Source organism: Manacus vitellinus, unplaced genomic scaffold, assembly GCF_001715985.3.
Source record: "Manacus vitellinus isolate BGI_N305 unplaced genomic scaffold, ASM171598v3 scaffold_60_pilon, whole genome shotgun sequence".
In the NCBI taxonomy this organism is placed as follows: Eukaryota; Metazoa; Chordata; class Aves; order Passeriformes; family Pipridae; genus Manacus; species Manacus vitellinus.
Window position 1 is genome coordinate 1,385,090 of NW_021940687.1, and position 22,502 is coordinate 1,407,591.

General features: G+C 39.9%; 1 protein-coding gene across 1 annotated transcript; it reads right to left on the reverse strand.

The window, feature by feature from the left end:
* Positions 1–174: 174 nt before the first annotated feature.
* On the reverse strand, positions 175–22,473 carry FAM168B (family with sequence similarity 168 member B). Its single transcript, XM_008930177.3, has 7 exons — positions 22,361–22,473; positions 16,553–16,633; positions 12,991–13,074; positions 9,301–9,443; positions 8,164–8,341; positions 6,738–6,867; positions 175–5,349 (listed from the first exon to the last, which is right to left on the reverse strand). The coding sequence occupies exons 2-6, from the start codon at positions 16,620–16,622 to the stop codon at positions 6,755–6,757; spliced, it is 588 nt and encodes a 195-aa protein (XP_008928425.1). The 5' UTR covers positions 16,623–16,633; positions 22,361–22,473; the 3' UTR covers positions 175–5,349; positions 6,738–6,754.
* Positions 22,474–22,502: the final 29 nt, after the last annotated feature.

Genomic DNA, 22,502 nt, shown 5'->3' on the forward strand with positions numbered 1-22,502 from the left:
TCTGTGTTTTGCTGCCATTAAGAAACCTTACTGAGAAAAGTCACTTAACCCATTTCAATGTTAATTATCATATTTCACCAGCTTAAAGAGTTTAAACATACCATTCTGCTCTCCAGCAACAGAATCTTTTCTGGAAGGATGTCAGCAAAGACAGTAGGAAAAAAAAAACCACAATAAGCAACACAAGTCAATCTTTATTGAAAACTGAAGTATTAATACATAACAATTCTTGTTACAATAAACGTGCTTTTAAGAATTTAAATCTGAGCTCATCTACTCATTGAATTGCATAAAAAATAAAAAAAGTATGAATTTTCACAATTGAACTGGCTCAGAATGGAATCTCCACTCTTTGTGTTGATGCAATAGTTCAATGCAGGAGTGAGTGATGCCTTAAAACTTATTCTGGAAGACAACATTGACCTAAACTTAAAAAAAAAGTACCAATACAACTGTTCCTAAGACAGTTTTAAAAAAAGTCATAAAAAGGAAACCTGTGTCTATTTCATAACAAACATGGAGAACTATTACTGGGGCCTCTTGTACTTCCATTGCATGCACTCACTTTTTTAAATCTTGGACAGGAGGGCAGCCAATAATAGCATTACAATTAAAAAAAACCCACTAACAAATCCCTTCTACTTAAAACAAATCTGTACAGCAGCCAGCTAAAAAAGCTTTCCCAGTTTGCCTGCTAAGTGCCCAAAAGTCACAACCAGTTTAGAAAAGTCATGTTCACTTTCTTGATGGTTTAACTTCAGAGCCCATAAATTTTACAAATCACAAATGGACCCTTACTACGCATGAAATTCAGATGTTTCAGTGTTATATGCAACCCACACAAGAAAAGGTTTCCTTGTCCCCAGATAAGCACTGTTCCTTTTCCCTCTCTTCAGTCTACAAACCAGCCCTTATTCCCCCTCAGCACCCCTGACCAGAGGTGCACAGCCTGCCGAGGCCTCGCTCCTTCGGAGGAGAGCTCAGAACCAACTCGGCTCTTGGCGAGCCCTGATGCACAAACTGCCCTTCCCTGCTGCAGGAGCTCCTGCTAAGCAGCACTGCACCTCCTCACGTCTGAGGGCTCTGCACGACCCTTCGAGCTGACACGATACAGGATTAGAAAGCTGACACTTAGTAATGAGAACAATGTGAATGAGCTGAACTCGCCGTGTCTGTTCCAGCGTTCACAACCGCCGGGACACGGGGCTGGGGCTCCCGCCTGACACCTGCTGGAGAGGCCTGGGGTGACCGGGCCTGTTCCCATGAACAGGCACAGACCAGGGGCACCACAGCCCGGGCACAGACTGGGGCACCACAGCCCGGGCACAGACTGGGGCACCACAGCCCGGGCACAGACCAGGGGCACCACAGGCCAGGCACAGACCAGGGGCACCACAGGCTGGGCACAGAGCACAGCCCAGGCACCACAGGCCAGGCACAGCCCCCGTGTCCGTCCTTTCCCTCCAGCTCCAGCCGAAGCATCACTATTGCTCACGATCCTAAGATGGAAGGTTTCACACACACGGTAGTTACTACTCCTGGGATGAGTTTAAGCCTACTTAGGTGGTGGTACTGGATTGCTGTGCTCACCTATTCAAGCAAAACCCAAATGAACAAGTGTGTAATACTGTGCTGAAGCACTGGGGAGTGATTCCAAGACAATCCTGACCATCTCTTGCTTACTACCCAAGGAGCAGTGAAGCCAGAACGCTCCATGGAGAGCAGTCAATGCTGAGTACCCTGGTATACAGCTCTGCACCATCAGCTATTTTCTGACAACACTAAGACACGGTGGTACTGACAGGTGGTGGTTTGGTTCTGGTTTTTGTTTGTTGTTTTTTTCAGTGGATGAAGCAATACGAGGAAGAACTTCAACTAAAATAAAGGACTTTTTTTGTCTACCACTGCATCTAAGCATTTAACTTGCATAGTACACTCAAAAAGAAGCTTTCTTGAACAGCATTCCTGCATGTCTCCTAGAAACTTCAAACAGGAGATGGTTACAACAAGCATAAGCAACATCTAATTGTAGGTTCTCTCTTTTCCTTCCTAGTGTTTAGTTAACCACCATGCCACTGACTAGGGCTACATGTTTTTGGTGCCAATTATTAGCCACTTTTATTTTGCTGCTGCTACATTTAAAAGACATTTTCATCAGTTGTTACTGACATAGGGAATACCTCAGTTTTTTAAAAATACTTTATCTGAACTCGACACTTGAAATTTGAATTTTAACCAAAAAAAAAGAAAAATCTTTCTTGGACTTCTCTTTGTTATTGCTGCAAGTTATTTTCAGTTCCAGGTTTATAGTAGTACTTTTTTTTTAATCATATAAAGCTGCCATAAAAGTTTTTTTGTGTGTTTTTTTTGGTTTTTTTTCTTTTTTTTTAAAGAGAAGCTTGATCTGAAATGTCTCTACTGCACTAGCTCTTTTCACTTGCTGAGGAGCTCTTGTGCAAACACATACTGCGTATTCATTTATAAAGGAATTCTAAATAGGGAATGTTATATAAAAAGCAGGAGAGAATGTTTCGTAAGACCCTCACTGTGTAAACGCCTATTTAATGATGTACAGTTTCCCCTGCTGCAGTTTTATATCCATGCTTTCTACTATTTGCAACAAAATACCATTAAGATAGTTATATATACACATATTCCCCCGTCCCCCTGCACTGTGCTTTTGGTTACTTTTCATAACAACTCCTGGAGACACGCTCCAGCCTCCCAGCAGATCAGAATCGCTCAGAACTGGAAGGTGTAGTACCTTTGGAAAAGGTACAGTTTCTCCCTCCTGGATGAATCCCATAATGCAACTTAGAAAAAAAAGTGCTCAAGTAAGTGAGACTGCCTAAATGTTATGGAATACTATATGGAGACCAATTCCAAGATGACATTTAGGAATCTGAAGTTAGAGCAAATATACAGGAAGTTATATCCATTTCTCAACTATTTCTCTATTGCAGCATTTATGGAAGTTCTCTCCTATGATTTTCAAAGCTTCAGTTTATGGTGATGAGACGGGAGACAGCAAAGCTTTCAGCTTGGCCTTCCCAGCTCCTCCCCAACACAGCCCTGCTCCAGACCTCAGCTCCTGGTTAAAACCACGCTCAGGACAAGTGCCCTGTGTTAATGCTCATTGTGCTCTGCCACACCTCACTAATCAAAGTTGCACACTACTACATAAATGGAATTGTTAAACAGACTTGAACAAAGCACTACAGATTCAACTAAGTTTGTCTTGGGTAATTTTCTGCTCCATATAAAAAACATATGGAAATCCCTAAGCTGCAGTAAGTGCTCACGAATAAGGTTTAAAGTACTTATTCTAACAACATAGTTATGTTCAAGGCATTAGAAATAAGGGGGCCATCCACTGACAGTGATTCATGCAAAATAAACCTAAACTTTATTAAAAAAAAAAAGGGGGGGTACAAAATACAGAGAGTGCTTACTGTAAAAAATAAAGTTACTGAAGGCTCTAACCACCAATGGGGTACGAAGGTACACAAGCCTCCCACCAGGGCAGAGTACTGGGATGGCAGCATTAAATCAGCACTGATGCTGCCCCGAAGCAGCTGCCGAGTCTGTACAGGAGCAGAACACCCCAAAACAAAGCGTAACTAGATACACAACTTCAAAAAATTTAATTCTGAATGGAAGTTTACCTAAGGGAACAATACAGCCTGATATATCTCAGTGTAAATGCTTAAAAGGGAACAACATTTTATAACCATTTACTGCATAATTTATTGTAGGCAGAATGTATCAAAAAAAGAAAAAAAAAAAGAAAATTACATCTTTCTGGAATTGTAAGTCAAGCAGGTTTTAGAAAAACCTCGATTTTAATGTGCAATATTCAAATTTAAAAATTTAAAATCTCTCCCATAACGATTTTGGTATACAAATGGGTTCCAAGGCTAGCCCTTTATGCCCACAGCATTTGCTTTGAGGTACTTTAAAAATTGAAGTTGCAAGAAAGAATATCACAAATGACTCACTGCAATGAAATGCTAATCTGCAGTTCAGTCTTATTTTACGTGCTTCCAAGTGCAATTTAGGAAGTAAAAAAAAATACTAAGAAAACACGTAAAAATGCTGTAACCAACATGTGGCTCCTATTCCAATTACGAATACTTTCAGAAAAAAAAAAAAAAAGAACTGCTTTTTGAAACCTCTGGTAGCCCTACTACAGAGTATCCAGAGTCCATACTGCAAGTAGCTAATAAGGAAATTGCGTTAAAATGATTTGTTCCCCTTTAACATACTCATCAGGCACACAAGCTTTCCTCAGAGTAACATGCAGCTGAACTCTGTTTGCTGCAGAAAGCCCTCGCACTTCTTAAGTTTCCAGAAAGCAAGCTGGATCAGCTGCACATACATTTTCAACTGACTACAACATTCTTTAGGAAAAACAGCACGGATTTCCTCAACTGAGAACTAAAAGAAAGTGTTTTCTATCAATCTGTGTGGCAGTCTCACTTTGACACATCTTGCATCGTATGAAAGATAGTACTGGACAGAAATCTCCCCAGGACATGCAATTCTTTATGCAGGTGATATCACCTCCTACTATTCCTAAGAGCCAGTTTTGCCTCAAGGAAGTTTGCCTTATTTACTGGCACACACAGCATTACCTCTGTCATTTCATTCTGATCCTAAGAACATCTGTATAACACTGAATTCATATCATGAAAATGAAAAGGTATGAAGTAAACTAATTGTGTGCGGGATTTCTACAGTTTGTCTGACTCATTTTCCAGTCACTCCAATTTAGTAGCTGAATTCAAAAAGAACACATCACTTAAATAAAAATATGCCCCTTTTAAACTGGCAACTCCATCAACCTGAAAAAGGCTGAAGCACTTATCTAATGTATGTTATGGTATTCCAGAAAGAAACTCACTTTCATGATTCTACCTTTTCAGACCCCGCATACATTACAACAGTGCATTAGTGATACAAGTTGTAAAATACTTTTCGGTTCCTTTGGATTTGCATATGATGGTTTTTGCATCAGTCACTGCAGGTAGATTGAGCAAGCTTTGTTTTTGTGTTTTAACATGCATTCAACTAGATATGGATCAGAATAAATTTATACTCCCTTTTTATCGTTATAATTAGCTAAAAAATTGCAAGACAGTCCACAAAACAGGATTTGCTTTAAGACTAACTGCTGGAGTTCCAAGATGTAAGATATGCAGCACTGGAAAATCTTCAGTGATCAGGAATTAGTAGTGTTTAGCCAAGTGTTGAAAGCATTCAGAAGGAAAGTCCTGGTTGGAGGCATGAGGGCTTCAGCACCAACTTTTAAACCTCAATTTCTTGATTGCATATCTCCCATCTTCAAACCTACATTAAGAGGGGGAAAAGAGTGGGAAATACTCTCAATTAGGTGAAATACTCTTTGAGTGTGGCAGAACATTCTAACATTGTATGCACCACACTGATACACACACACAACAAATATTAAGTGCTACATAATGTTACCCCGGCACTTATCCTGTCAACTGACATGGAGAGGCTTCTGCCTTAGAACTGACTATAGGATTTTCTTTTGGCATGTCCATTCCAGCTTCCTGTCATCACTGACTTTTGTTTGGAGTAGAAGTGCAATATTAAAGAGGTATTTTGTGCTAAATTTCATTACCATCAGTCATGAGTTTACTCCCAGCAAACTCACTTTTTACGCTCATGTAATACAATGTCCTTGGCTGAAATACTCTGTGAAACATTTCAGATGTGCAGACTTCCATGCAGCATCACAGCAAAATGAGAAATGGCTGCTGCATTTCTAACTCAAAGGGAATAGTCACCTGTCATCACAGAACTCTGTATTTCTAACTGCTGAAATAGAAATCCAGAGCAAGTTAAAACAAAGTTAACTTTCGTCATAAACTAAATGGACTAAAAGTGAAAATTTCAAGTTCAGTTGGTCTGGTAAGTCATTAATTCAAATGAAGCTCCTTTCAACTTATGCTAAAAATAACCAAACAAACCAGAAAGAGAAATATGTATCACAAAAACATTAGGCTTTGTGTCATTTTGACACTGATTACACCCCCAAAGTCCATCCCACTTTATAGCAGATTTCAAAATTAAACTCCTTTTCTTGAAATCCATTATCTAAATTTTGGTTCACACTAAAAACACTTTTTCCACGCTGACTGCAAGAAGTATGCACTGATACTTACCTGAAACAGAATGAATATATGAAATTATCTCAAGATTGTTTATTTGTTTCAGCAGTTTGTGAGAAAGATTCACCCTCAGAGCAAGGTAAAACACTTGCCTTGCCTACATATTTAGCCAACCAAAAATAAGACTTTAAAGTCACACACATTGTTTCATTCAGGTATCACAAGTACTGCTGAATTCAACAATTACCAATGATTCCAAAACACTGAATACATTTAATTCCAGATGTATTTTAAGAAGGCAAACTTGAGACTCATTCTTTCATATTCAACAAACAAGAACCACGAAAATGATTCATGATTTGTGAAGAAACAGACCACTGAAAAAGCCCATTAGTACAAGGTACAGAAGTACAAAGTACAAAGCTGCACTTTGCAAGGAACAGCTAGTAAATAAACAGTAATTTTTGTGTATTCCTAGTCAATTAGAACACTGTAAAAGCATCCCAGACTGCTTACCTTCTGGAGACTCTCCCCCAAAGAACCTGCAATGCTGTCATTGTAAGAAAGATTAAGTGGTTTCAATCTAAATCAGTAACTTACACTGACTGCCAGGATGATCACCACTGCGGGGGCACATAACTATAGGTTGGTGTTCCTGGAGCCCGATACGTGGGCATAGTAACTGGATGAGGGGCTACTGGAGTTGGGGAATGAGTTGTCAACAAAGTACCTAGAATGAAGAGAACAGTTTTCAGTAAGCACAAATTCTAGTTGAGAGAAAAAAAAAAAAAGAAAAAAACTCAAACAAAAAGGGAAGGAGAGAAAAAAAAAGATTTAATTTTAAAAACAATTACAGCTTGCTCATCTTTAAAATTACCTCATTTTGCACTCCAGCCCCGATCTTCCTTCAAACCTTTATGCAAGGGGGTCATTTTAGCCCCATGGATGTTTAATCCAGTGTAACACAGATACCCATTACTCAAAAACAGCTCTAGCAAAAACCCTGCAATGTAAGTATTATTCACTGCAAGACTCTCCCACAGCAGCCTTTAGGTGCCGTAAGAATATCTGATGGCAGAGACAACTTGACTGAAAAACCAGAATAAATTAGTTCTTGTTTGCATTACAGGTTTTTACAGATTAAGAGGCTTCAGAAACAAGCAGCCTAAGAGAGCAGGGTCAACAGACTTACTCTACAGCACTTTGCAGAACCATTAACAAACACCTGGGACAAGTTTGCCCACGAACAAAACTTCAATGTTAGTTCAGTTTGTGATACCTAACTCCTCTATTTTTGAGGTTTCTCAAATTAAATTACAGATTTGACACAATAAAAACCAGAATCTTGAAATAAACTCATGGCTCTTGTTTTTTTGGATTACTAAATTGAGCATCCTTTGAGTGAATGTGGACGTTTCTTCGTGAGTTAACCACCTACTGAGTAACAAAGCATGACACCTCCTCAGTAAACACTCACAGATGAGACTGCATTACTGGTGAAACAACATTTTCTCCAAACACTACCACCAACAGACTGTGCCAATAGGAAGTAGACATCCTTAACCACTGCCCATGACACAGAGGACCAGCAGGTAGTGCAAACACATGAAGTGTTGTACCTGAACAGACAAGGAAGGTCTGTGACACTACATTTTCCTCAGCCTTAAGAGGCTGCTGCTTTCAACTGGCAGTGAGATATGCACTGGGGAGAGGAAGTCAGACTCTTAACACTGGTAAGATGAGAAGCAAAGGATGCAAGAGTAAGTGAAATTCCATACAGATATGAAGAAAAACTACCACCCCATAACACTGACATCTGAAAAGAGGATGCAATACCTCCATCCTTGGAGGTGATCAAAGCATCACTGAACTAGCTGGACTCGCTCTGAAGACACACTGAGTTACACAGTTTCAGGACTGTGCCAAGCACACCTGTGGCATCACGTTTGTGTAACGCAGTCGTGTTCCACCTCGACCTGAAAGCAGAGCCCCACCGAGAAACAAGGAGGGTGGCGAGTGCACAAACCTGCTGACATTGCCATAGTCGTCCCAGCCACCATGCCCATGGTCACCCCGTTCCCTCGGGGTGGGGGGATCGGAGCAGGATACATGGTTGCTGGCATTCCATTGGGCTGCACGACTGTGGTGTGGTGAATTACGTGGGGTGGTGCTGCATATAAAGGCTGTGTGTAGTAAGTGCCTTGCTGTTGGAGAAAAAACCAGTACACATTAAGTAATTACAGTGTATCTGTTGGGGAAGATAAGTGGTATCTTCTTTCATGAAAGTATCATAAAATAAAAGTATTAGTCTAAAGATGCAATGCATTTACAGAGCAGAAGCCAAAACATTCTTTTTAACTATTTCAACTGTGTTTCACTTGCAAAATTTTTAACATTTTATCCATTTTTAAGGCGTTTAGGGTAACATTCAAGATAGGGACCTTTGTAGAACTCCAATGCTGACTGTACTTTCCACAGGAAAGTAAGGAGTGATTTGTCATTCATTCTCTTCATTTTGTCTCCTTTCATATATTAATCCATGACAGAACTTTTCTCAATCTTTCACAACTTTTTATTCAGCTGCTCTTAGTTAAAGAACCAAAGATTTTTGACAAATCCAAATACACTAGGTAGACTGGATAAAACTTGTTAACGTGGTTATGAATTCCCTTCAACTACTGCTCACATGCCAGGCAGGTTTCCACCATGCAAAGAGGGCCAACTTTCCCCCAAAATATCATGTTTACTGAAGTGTCTTAATCCTATCTTTTCTTATAGCTTTCAACAGCTTGCTTAGCATGAGACTTGGTAACTCCCTGAATTACCACAGAACTTGTTAAAAAAAATTAATGCAACTTTATGACAATTTTTGATGAAATGAAATCAGGATATTGGTAGTTATAACATCCAGCACACATTTTGAAAACTACTTAATCTAGTGTCTCTTCAAGGACAGGCCACATTATCAGTAAGCGCAAGAGAGAATATAAAACTGCACGCACACTCTGTAAATGACTGTGTTAAGAATTCTTACTGCAGGCAGCTGAAGATTCTCTCCATGCACAAAGAAATGAATGTGATGAAAGGTTACGAGTTCACACAGGTATTACAGGGAACACAAAGCACCACCCAAAGTGACATTTTTTTGGATCTGCCTGTGTACCTGTGCATATGGATTCTGCTGTGGGTAGGCACTTCTGACTGGGTACACAGCAGTCTGGTAGGGATTCGGTGACGAGGAATACGGTGGCACTGCTCCACTGGTGGGTGAACAGGAGACTTTGTATGGGGTACCTGGTGTATAACCTGAAACAAAGGCAAATCTGCATCAAAACCCTGGGAAACACGGGGCAGTGCACGGTTTCCTGAAGTTAGGGCAACAATTCTTTTATTTCCCAATGCCATAACCTTCATGTGAGGACTCAGTAAGCTGGTCTCAATATGCAAGTTTAATCATTCACCTAATACTGGTAACAGTAACTGGAAATAGCCTTTGACTGTGTCAACTAAGCATGAAAAGTTAACTGTATATTTGCATCACTTACTTTTCAAATCTATGACTAGAGGGCAAAAAGTGCATTTTGGTAGTAACGTTATTAAATATTTGGATTGGGCACATTAGGCAGCATCCTTACACAGGAGGACTTGGCACATATTAGTATCACTCAACTCTCAACACTCCCCAAATTGTCCTGGCAAAACACAGTAACACTTGACTAACCTGCAGTCACCTTCTGTAGGAGATGATACAGCATAAGAACAGGAATGTCGAAAGCCCGAATCATCCAAAGAGCTCAAGATGGATTGTTAGAGAACAGAGACACACAGTCTGCAACCTCTATTTCCCCCTACGTTTGTTTGTATTTGTTTTCTGGCATTTTCTGAACTGGCTAAAATAAATATGAAAGGCCATACTAGTCTGGGCTATTGTGAAAAGATCTTGGGTCTCATGCAGATCCACCACACCAGAAAACACAACATCCACAGGCACTACTCCCATCGAGTTGGAACTGTACAAACTACTACCAAGGATGAACAGACACTCGGTAATTATAGAAAAAAAAAGAGACTATTGGAGTAGAGATTAGGTTGACTTGAAAAACTGTCTAGAATGTGCTGACTTCAACACAGAGAACAGATCTGAAGTCATACAGCAGAGAGAATGCTGGCATTTGTGCTGTCAAAAATCAGTCTGTGCAGACAGCACGATGACAGATGACCTCCATTCTTTTAGCAGAAGTCTGAGTTTCTTTGCAATTTCATTCCACCCTTCAAACTCAAAGCTGTTTAGCTAATAAAGAAATAGGTTTACTTCTTTAACAGAACTTATCACCTTTAAAGAAAGCTACACCACAGCACTCTCTCTGTTGTTTTTAGAGATCTTAAGTATTTCACAAATAGTGCATGCTGAGGAAGTAACTTCCATTAGTATGGGGAACTATTTGTGGTGGAAACCACAGCTACAAAATGCTGAACATGAAGCATCATTACTGAACTACAGCTATGTCCTCAGTGAAGCCCACTCTCATTCTAAAAACCCACAGGCAATTTCCTTTTCATTCTTGCAAGGTGGTAATTCTGCACAAGAGATATTTATTTTGTCTCTCTTATATGGGGCAAAGACCTTAACATGATTATTCAAAACTACAGTCATTTAAGATAGTTACCTGTAAAAAAGTCCCTTTTCTGTACAGCAGTGGCACATTCAAATACTGCTGCATAATATGATTTACAAAAGCTTTGATTCTACAAACAAGCAGTTACATCAGAAAGGTTAAAAAAGGCATAAAAAAATCCCAGCTGTTAGGACAAAGTACTTCAAGTTATCTTCCTGAATTAAAGGGTCTGTAGATTTTGAACTTTAGTTCACAGCTTAAAGAGTAGCCAAAAATTAAAGCTATTCTTAGTTCTGAAATAAAAGCTTATTTTCCATTCAACAGCAATAAAGACTCTAATAGTACCAGGTTTTTTAAAAATTAAGGACATTCAAAGATGGTATCCAACTTCTATACATCTTAGAACTTTTTCACTTTTGTGTGAAAAAGCAGTATTTTCTGACTTGGAATATATCTCATGCTATATAGCAAAGATTAATCAGTGCAAACTAATATTACAGTATGATTAAGTCTAACATTGGAGTCAAAAATCTGTCCCAGAAACCATAAATTTCTATTACAACATAACTAACAGAGAGCTAAAAAACAATCAATTGGGGAAAAACATTAGTCTCATGATTTGGTAAATTCATTCCATGCAGCTTATGTTCATCTTCCTGTGGCAGGATTTGCAAACTGCAACATGCATTAAGTGTGGAAGCACCTTTCAGTTATCTGATCCTGGGATCGAACCCCACAGCTACTCCTCAGCTCAGCTGCAGGGTACATGCAGTGGAGCACAGAAGGCAGACACATCACTAAGGTTACTCTAACTGTGCCACTGAATAGCCTGTTTGCAATAATAAAAGCCCACAGAGGGCTCTGGTGCCCAAGCCAAGAGTTAGACCCTGATGGGAACTGCTCTCCTTGAACATCACTCTCAGAAGAGCTCTGAAGCAGTCCAGTGCAAATGCACCCCCAGATATGACACTTGCACAGTGGCCACACTTACCCAAGGGACAGATCTTTAAATTTTTTTTAATTATTAGAACACTGATCCATTTCCTTACCATAAATTCAAAACCAAAGACAAGACAAAGGAGTGAGTCTGCACTCACTGTGCCAAACTGAACAGTGACACAGGTTGTACTAACGGGAATACTGCACAGTTCCAAGGAAAGCTACACACTTTTAACAGGTTCTGCAGGCAAACATTTCATAAGATCTACTCTGTCTTGTCTCAGTAATTGCTGCCACACCCTCAGGAGTCTCCTGGCAGTTAATGAAATGCATCCTTTACAAACACTGAACTTCCATACCAAGCAGACTTCCACAACATGAGCTCCCGATTTCCAGCAGTATACTTCCCTATCCCATAACACAAGGGCACTCAGGGACAAATCTGGTTATGTGCCATGTATATCTGGAAAACTGGCATAATACATGGAAGTGGAAGAGTTCCTGAGGATGGTCTAGATTTACATTAACAAAGCAATGTAAGGAATTCCTTCATGTACAAAATAAGCACAGGGAGAACGCTGTTGTATCAGATCCATGCTCCTGGTTTACGTGGAAATGAAATGCTGCTGTTACTGTTTTGTTTCACAGATTGGCACATCCAAATCATGTTCTATTAGTGAAAGCAGGACTACACAAAAATAACTTTGGAGTGCTTTGTTTCCTGTGTCTGTTCTTCCATCTCCCTTTTCCTAGGCCTCTCACGGTACCCTTCTCTTAACCAACACACATGCAGGTGCAGTTACCTAAAGCCTCTCCTGTGTCCACTGTGGACAAAACACTTTTACCCAGCAACCAGGCTTTCCAGACATCAGTTTGTGCAAGACAATTTTAAGGGCAGAAAGACACCAGCATGCTGAACTGGGAAAGATATGATTTAAGAAAAGGATGAAAAAGAGTAATTTTGAGGACAACAAACAGAAGAAAAAACAAGAATCTGGAAATGACCAGTAAGATGCAAAACAAGTAGAATCACGAAAGAAGCAGTGAAGGGAAATGCAATGTAAGCCTCAAGCATCATCCTGAAATACAGAAACAACAGCTAAAACTTCAGCTGTTCTCTTCTCAGAAGGTGCAAGCACTATGACTTAAGATAAGATTATGTAAATTTTAATTTATCAGATGAGTCCTTATGAGTCATATTCAAACATAAACTTATCCCACAGTACAAGTGTTACTGTGAGCCCCTGCAGCTTTTCCTCATTCTTTCAACAACTTTCAAACATACCTACCACACATACCTGTTTGGAAGGTAGGATTTGCTCCAGGATACATGTTAGGGGAATAGGCAGGAGCAGCTGCTGCATAGCCCATTGGGAAGCCAGCTGGAAGAAAGTATAAGTCAAAGTTACTTTCTTGACTGACTGCACAGTCTACCCAGATTTTAACTGAGGTAAGCAAACAGCCAGCCTTCAATCCCACCTCCTCAACTAAAACACTGGGCTCCCCTTCTCTCAGGCCACCTGGAAGTGAATGCCAGGTGAGAACAGAACTTGTGACACCTCTGCTTTCTCCCTTACATCCCTGTTTCAGTAAATCTCTGTTGGCCAAGGAGCTCTTAAGTTAGCTGGAAAACAAAGTTTTGTGTGATTATCCTACATTCCTTCCCCCCCAGCATGAGTTTTAAGATTTGATGTACATACAGCATTTATCTGAAGGGACTTTTTCACAGAAATAAATCCCTCCAAGTCAGAGTGACTCTGACTCTCCAGACCAGTGATATCTCAAGCAGAAAGTACGAAGCAGCAGTAGTCCAAACTGCTCGTTAAATTTGACAGGGATTTGTTATTACACTTGGTATCTAACAAGCTCCCCTATTTCAGGCACACCCTGACAGTTACCAGTACAGAGGGACTCACAGAGGCACTGGCAAAATGAGAGTTAAGCACTTCTACACCAGAGTAAAATGACCAGGGTTGAACTAATGTGACAGACTGGCCTCCAACACAAGGCAAAGAACAGCATTAGCAAAAGCCAGTTACTTGAAAGATATGAAACTTGCTTAGATTTAGTAAGTGAAATTTCTGAATTAATCATAGCTATTAATTTTTCCATGAACTTATTTACATATTCCAAACTGTATAAAACCGAGTAATGACTGTATTTAGAAAGATGGAGTCACTACCATATTCTGTTATCAAAGTAAAAAGATTTCATCTTCTCCAGATAAAAGGCAATTAGCATTTGCATCTCCACTGTTAAGACTTAAAGCTGCTAGTTTTAAACCATTATTTCAATTTTAAGGGCTTCTATTTCATTATAAATCCCAGAGTCCTCAGCAATTACTCTCAACAATAAGAATTCCTCAGCTCAGGACTATATATGCTAACCTAGTTTTGTAAACACTCTGTAAACATATCAAGTGGCATACACTTGGCACTGCTATTGGGTGGTCAGCATGGATAAGACTAAGAAAAACATTAGGCTTAAAAATCAAAGTTAAAAATAACATATCCAAGTAGTAACAACAACTTTTCAGAGTGTAAATAGCTCTTCAGTTTTCAAACTCATGAGCTGCTGGTGAAAAGCTTTTGTACAGGTTTGCACCTTCAGGAGGACACTTCCAGTCCTCCTTCCTGTCTTCACAGCTTCAGCTCCACAGTTGAGCCTCTGAGCTGCTCAGGAAACAGTCATTTGTGAAAAATGGAACTACAACAAGCACCAGCTTTAACTTCTACACAGAACTTCCATCTGCATGAGAACATTTGAATATTGATTTTTTGCTGGTGGAAACCTATCCAACAACCTAAAATAGGTCTAGTATAATATAAACTGTTATTAAATATGCAACAGCTTTAGAAACACATTGCCTTTCAATAATGCATTCCACCTACTGCCGTGTTCCTTACTTTCTATTACCATGCAATCCATGCAAATGCAATGATGCTGAGTGGAGAATCTGCAGCTTTTAAATCAGGAGAGGCAAAAAAGGGGGACTTACTCATGCAACAGTTTTAAAAAAAAACCCTAAAATACAAGTCTACTTTTCCATTTAGAGAATGTGCTTTATGTTTATCCCAAAATCTTAAAAGCCTGAACCAGGCAGCTTAGTAAACTAATGGTGTAACACATTATTGACTAAGCTGAATTTAAGGGTCACAGTTGTGTGAACTGATGAACCGACTCCTGCAAGGGAGAATTTTGAGTAACCAACTTGTAGCATGATATTAAAGGCACTTCTGTAACAATTCTACTTCAATTCCACATATATCAGTTATGCAAACTAACAAATATAAAGCACTTACATAATTCAATACATAGTCTAGTATGTGCAACAGTAGAATAAAAGATTAGAAGTGGTAATGTTGTTTAAACTGCTATTTATGAATCCTCAATAGTATATCTTCCAAAGTAAATTAAGGTATGACTTAGTTTAGTATAAACAAGAGCTTCAATGCAATGTATAAATAGTTATAAGTACAAATGAAACCCTGGTTAATATAAATCTGCATTTAGAAAATGAATAGAGCTAAAAATACAACTTCATATTTAAATAATTCATAATAATCTTTACCTAAAGCAAAAGAAAGTCCTGAAAAAGCAATCTATTATAACTATAGAAATAACTGTCGCATCAATTATATTAATTAGTAAACCTCTGCTGCTTGCCTTATTGTAAAATCACTGCAGCCCTTATAACTCAGTTACAGGGAGTAAAACCATCCTGCAAGACTTATGGTTACACAGCATCAGCTTTACAATTTATTACTGCACCACTCCAGTCACTCAACAGACTTAAAAACATTGCAACACACTTTGTGTTTTCCCCTTATAAATACTGTAGAAATCAAGAAATGTACACTAGTTTGAGGAATCTGAAAAGCAAAAAATAAAATTAAAATGTTTTTGAGACAGTTAGCAATAAGGAGAATTCATTTATGCACCAGTATTTAGAAGGAGGATCACAGAAAAGTAGAACAGGAAAATATGACCACTAGAGCATTACCTAAGCTGAAAAACAAATTTAAGAACAGTAAATACCAGTAGGAAAATATAGTACAGCTACCGAGAATATAAACAGTAACAGCAGAGAGTGATTTCTACCTCCCAACATAGACACCAAATAAATCACAAAAATCCTTTGCTGTAAAAGCTGAAAAAGTTTAACATTTTACGGAATATAAAATGTGAGCTGAAAGACCCTCCGGCCTCTCCCAGAATGGAAATTCCCTGATCTCACAGATACCAGAAATAAAAAAAGACAGCATCAAGACATGCTGCTTGAAATGTCTCCCAGAGGCACACAGGCTTCTCTCTGGCCTTCCTGGAAAGCTCTGTCCAAATGTAATTTTGCCTCATCCAACTTTTAGACTATGGAGATATCAGAAATGAAATCTGCTTGCACACACATTAGGAGATGAGGGGAAATAAACCCTGGTGAGAAACCTGAAGTCAATGAGAAACAGATAAAGCAAGAAATACATTTGTGTTACAAAACCATTTTTGGTCATTTTCTTGGTCCCATCCTTTGTGCTATGCTTTGGACAGTCATAAAACATGAGCATGAACAAGAATGAGAGGATAGAAAGGTTAACAGTGCCTGTCAAGCAGCAGCAGAAATAGACTGACTCCTCTTCTTGCAGGGTGCAATTATTAGAGCTCCTAAAATAAGCTGCTTTGGAAGAGATACTGAAGTTAGAAATATAACAGAAGAAATAACATCACTCTTGAAATGTCACTTTTTAAATTTAAAGACAACCCCACCCCAATTCCCAAACAGATTTGCATGAAGGCATTCTTTAATGACTATTTCTTCTTGAAAGCAAAGAGCAGTAGAATTTGTTAGAAAACAGAGTTACTTACCTGGATAACCAATTCCTTTGGCATTTGCATAGGGAACCCCAGAAGATCCAGGGCTATACACAGGATTCATGATTTCAGTAACTGAAACAGGAAACAAAGAAAAAGAAAACCAGTATTTACTTAAGTATAGGGAAAACTTGAAATCTCAGCAACTACTGTGGAACTAGAAATTAGGAAAGTGTACTGGAAGAAAAAGTAACAGAGGAAAAAGCAGCAATTCCACTACTCATCAACACTAAAACCATAGCCACAAGCAGGAGAGAATCACTGCAGAAATAAAATTTCAAAGCATCCCAAGCCTCAATCAGCTAGAGAATGTCTCAGGAATGAAACATTCCCTGTTGTGGAGCATGCTTTCAAAATATTTCCATCACGCCGAGTTCCCCCTGGTGCACAGATCCACAGCCCACTGCAGGGGTTCACTTGTGTTGGACATCTCCCCTCATTCCATCTGTAAGTCACTTGTCCATCTACCATCCATCAATCTTGGCCTCTTCCCCTTTTGTTTATGAAGCCTCTTGCCAAGGGAAGGAGACACTTATGGTCTATTCCTACTGGCATTTCAAGCCTGGGATTCCAGTCCTTTACCAGCACTAAATTATCAACCATCAACAGCCCAAGGAAGTGGTAAAAGACTCTGTACATTTAGACAGCCAGCCCACATTTATTTATTTGTTTACTTGCTGCCAAGTTCTTCAGAGCCCATGAGAAGCTGGCAGTTGTGTCCAGTCCTTTCTGAATGATGCATTCATGCACCAAAACAGCACCTACAGCCAACATCACCCACAGGAACAAAACCAACCCCCCAGTTTTAAAAAGAACCTCGTACACAAACACCACAGAAAGTAAAATGGTATTGAAGATGCTTCTCAAGTGGCTCATACAGGACTACTGTTTGCAACTACTTTTCTGGTATTTTAGAAGAAAATCCACGTATTTAAACCTTAGTATCTCCAATCATCTGATTTTCTGTATATATTTAAAGATTAAGCACATCTCAAGGGAGGTTTAGGTTGGATAGTAGAAAAAGATTCTTCCTCCAGAGGGTGGCTGGACACTGGAACAGGCTCCCCAGGGAAGTGCTCAAGGCACCAAGCCCGACAGCACTGAAGTTTGGACAATGCTCCCAGGCACAGGGTGAGACTCTTGGGGGTATCCTGTGCAGGGCCAGGAGCTGGACTTCTATGATCCTTGTGGGTCCCTTCCAACTCAGCATTTTCTGTGATTCTTCCTGCAAGCACCCAGTTTTCACTACAAACAGCCTCCAGCATCAAGACAGAAAGGCACCCTATGAAACCAAACTTTCTTAACTGTTAATAGCTGATACTTCAGTCACTTACTCTTCTACATCTCAAGCTGTCTTACTTAAACTGCGTTAAACTGCTTAACACTCTGTTGGTTTAATAGAATTTTGTAAAAAAAAATTTAGGAAACAAGAAAGTCTAATTCCACATGTGTTACCCTAGTTACAGAACACGTTAAGGCAGGAATTCAAGTGGAATTCATCAATATAGCTGCACTGATAAACCTATGGTAAGTGACTCTATAAAGCATAAATAGTTTGCTTTTTAAATAAACGCTAAAACCAGCCCTGTGCCAAGAGTTTCAGCAGCACCTAGTACACAACAGAAGAGCCATTTGTGCAAAATTAAGAAATCAAAGTAAGTGCTATCAGTAAGTTTATCATCAGGTTTCACAAAACACTCAAAGTCGATATAAGAGCATTACAAGATTTTACCAGTTTTTTGGATTTCCCCCCACTTTGCATTAATACTAACTCACACATAATTGCCTTTTTCCCTCCAGATTCATACTTGATTACATATCAAGATAACAGAATCCCCTAAGACTGAGTTAAAACCCAAACAACCTGGCATTTACATCGCTTAGTATGAATAAAGTTCCCCAGAGCATGTTTCAATCACCTGACCCACATCCAAAATTTCCATTTGACACAAATCTCTTTGGAAATGTCCTACAGCAAACTATACTTCAAGTCTAAAGTGCCATTTCTCACTGAATCCCCGTGGAGTTTTAGCAGCATTAACTCTGCTGTGCCATAATCAACAGGTGTATTTTGCTGGACAGCATTTTGTTGTAGCAAGGCTGCTCTGTCCTCCCACACTTTCTCCAGTGTACCCCCTCTCTAGAAAAAGGACTCTCATTTACTTGAGAGTCTTCTTCAGTCCACTTCAGTCTGTTCCCATTATTTCTCCCTGCATTTTCCTCTCATTTGATGATGTCACATTTTGTGTTTGAACTAAAGGTTCAAGCTTCACTACGGTTTCAGCATTTCCCAGTCATGGGGCAAAAGTCTTAATGAAGGAGGTGGATAAACCCTCCCACACAAATGAAACAGCCCTCTCCCACACTGCTGTATCCCCACAAATATGCTACTCCTCCTTGTATTCTCTACAGGAATTAGGAGCAAAGAAGACCCTGTAACCCTCTCAAACCACCCTGAATGGCAATGAGAAGAAAAAGGACTGTCAGCTGGGAAGTCAGAAAGGGGCTTCTGTGAATATTTAGGTAAAATACATTAAAAAACCCCAACTATTACAAGTATTAGTAGTCAATGACTGCAGAAGAACACAAGGACATTCACTGTGGGGGATGACTTAAAGAAGTCACACAAAGCTGAAGAGGTATAGAAAATTAATAGAAAAGGTAAGACAAGACTTGATCTCGAAGTACAGATTAAGAGAGAGGAATTCCATTTAAATAAGGGGAAAAAACCTATGGCACTTGCAGCCTCAAGCTGCCTCTTCTGGAAACAATGTCTGCTTCCACTTCAAATGTATCCACACTTCCAACCCCACATGTGTACAAACACACATTAATTCAACTTGGATTGGACAGACCTTTTGGAAAGGTATTTATTTTCACCCACTGCTGTCACCACTGACAGACAAGTCAGGAGCCACCAGCCTACACCAAGTGCTCACAGTCTTTGTAACTCAGACAAAACATCAGATCGTTCCTCATCAAAACTAATTATTTTCGGGTCTTCTCTGAAGGACCCAACATGTGTAACTGTAATTATACAGCATTACCCAGTGGTTGCAATCATCCCACTCTTACCGTAATTTCACTTGGAAGGGCATCTGTTATATTGAAATGTGGAATCTCGCAGTCCACTTCCCTGGAACGCTCCAAGTCCACATCAAACACTTGGGAAACCGGTATAAAGCAAACCCAAAGAATCGGGCCTTTCAACTGCTTTGTTGGCAGTCCCTCCAAAGCATTCTCATGTTAATGGATATGCAAATAAGTGTCTACTGTGCATCATCTGTATATAAATTGCACAAAACAAACTGTGAACGAGTTACTCTCTCAGCTGAAATGAAGGCAATCACACTTATTAAAGACGCTCCGATTAAAGACCATGCAAGGATGCTTGGGAAGTGCAAATGCTTCACCTTTCACTCCTGCCAAAGCCAGGCAATTAAACTCAGTTTTGATCAGGCCTGTTAAATCTCATCTTGGTACAGATACCAGGACAATCATCCTCCTCTTAAATCCACGTTTTGGGAAGCTGAGCGCAAAGGCCAACTGCTGCTAGTGCTGAAGCTTTAGCACTCCCACTTGGATCTCTTCTGCACACAGCTTTTCCTGCTACATTTGGAACACACACATTTCTAGGAAATTCTGCTTTTAAAAACCGTGTCAGAGAGATTTGCATGCAAACCTCCACAGATCACTGCAAATCCTGCAGGACAAACTGCACGTTCCTGGGTAACAGATGTATTTTCTTACCACTGATTTTCAAAGTTGTGCAGAAACACAGAGAACAAGACTTACTGAATGTCACTTGGTGCTCATTTTATGACAATTCCATCACAAAACTGGAGAAGAATCTCCAAGTACCTCGCCTAAAGCACACTACTGTGTCCATTAACGCTTTCCTTCTTGGAACTTAAGCAGACTCACACCAAATCATTGCAGTGCTTAACATCTATCCACCCTGGAACACTTTTAGAATGCCACTTGTTGTGAAACTGTACTAACAGCCTAGTTTCCACTTACAAAGTTAATTACCATCTTAGTAACATTCTACCCGTTTGACTTTCAGTCAAAGCTTAACAGAACTAAAATTTACAAGTGTCTGATAGTTTGTAATGTAAAAGAAGTAATTTCCACTGCTAAGTAGCAAAGAAAACAGTTCATGACACTTCAGCTCTTCAAATAACTGACAAAGATTAAAGTCTCAGTTACTTTCTGTTAAAACTTCAGCCACCAAAACAGGCTGTTTAATGCAAATCCGAGGGCAAATAACAGGCACTTCTGTCACAATTAGTTTAAAAAAGGGGGCTTGTATCAGGAGGCATGTAAGGCTTCCTAAAGACCAAGACAAGGCATCCCAGGCTGCACTGACACTTGCAGATAGCTGAATGTCTTCCATGCATCCAAGACCTCAAAAGAGGTCACTGAATTTTACCAGGAAGCAGGTAATCCCATGTTCAGTCCAGGGCACGGGTTCATGGTAGTCCATGGCTGCAGCCAGCTGGAATCAATGCCTACACAGAACTGCCATGCAGCCGGCAAGCAACCCCACCCCTGTGCTGGGACCCCTCACTAAGTTGGTTGGCAGGAGTGTGGGATCTGTGGGAGTTTTTTTGGATACAGGATTGCTATGTCTGCCATCTACCAGCTTGAGAGAACCAAGACACATCACCAAATGTCCAAGACAGCACTGGCTCCAATGCAAGGAAGGGAGCAGGACTGGACAGTAACAGCACAGACTGAGGGTGCAGAACCAAAGCCTGGAAAAGGACAATTCACAACTGCCCAAAGTTCACACATAAAGTAAAATACAGAGCTGCAAACATCATTCCCAAGCAAGTCTCACTCCCCTGCTCGAGTTACAAGATGTTACAAGAATAAGACAGCTGCAATCACCTTCTATGCTTTGTGTTTTTTCTAAGACTAAAAAGGAGCAGTTTAGACTTTTCAGTCCTGTCTAATGAACACAATTCTCATCTGTAAACCTGTCTTACCGGGGGTTTGTTATGGGCGGTTTTGTGTGTAAAGTACACACATATTAAAACAACGCTACCTGGACCCAATATCAGTAAGGACAGACACAACATGATTATATGTCAAAGACTCAACAGTTCCATATGTCATTCACAAAAAGAAAACATATACAAAAAATTTAATAGTAAGACCCTGCTTGTGATTGCTGCATTGCTCTACTCTTCAAAAAAACCCAGAACATTACCAAAACCTTTTTTTTTTTTTTTTAAATCTTCTACCTACGGAAAACATTAAACAAAATGCTTTGCATTTCTCAAAGCCTACAACTTCTGTTGTTGCTATGGCACAAGGGATAGGAATTATCATCTCCAATCCTCCCATCTCCTGTAAAACTTTGAGTTCGTGGATATTCTCATCTCAAGTCCCCAAATCATCAACTCCTCACTGTAAGAACCTTAAAAGTCTACCTATTGCCAAATTTCCTTTTCAGTTTATTCCATATTCCTTTTTGAAATAACATGAAACCGTCACAAGTTCACAACTAAGAGAGAACTTCGAAAAGCCTCTTAACTCCCCCTCCTTTTTAACCTTAAAGTTGAAGAGTGTAATTACCACCCCAAACAGACAGGCTGGAAAGTGTGTGTTGTACGAGCGTGGAGGTTTTATGACACTGACAATTACACATCTTACAGTAAAATCACAGCAGAGCAGACAGAGAGTCTGGTCGCATTAGGTAACGCACACACCGCGATCAACGTTTACGAGCAAATGAAGTCCAGCTCTTCTCCCGATCAGAGCTCTGTGCTCCCCTCACCAAACCCGCACTTTTACCTTTCTCAGAGCACCGATTTCACCATTCGCGCGGTGTTTACTTGGCTCCAAGCGATCTAGAAAAGCACTGCAGGCCCGGTTTGTACCTCTTTCCGTTCTGGCTCACAGCCCTTTGCAGACACACAGGGGACTGCACCCGAGC

What these genes read in the sequence shown, in the direction of transcription:
- FAM168B (XM_008930177.3), bottom strand. Translation starts at nt 16,622, where the DNA reads ATGAATCCTGTGTATAGCCCTGGATCTTCTGGGGTTCCCTATGCAAAT. An exon ending in AAATCCTACCTTCCAAACAG is followed by an intron (nt 9,444 to 12,990) that starts GTATGTGTGGTA and finishes CCTTTGTTTCAG; the next exon opens with GTTATACACCAGGTACCCCA. An exon ending in GACTATGGCAATGTCAGCAG is followed by an intron (nt 6,868 to 8,163) that starts GTTTGTGCACTC and finishes TCTTCATTCTAG; the next exon opens with GTACTTTGTTGACAACTCAT.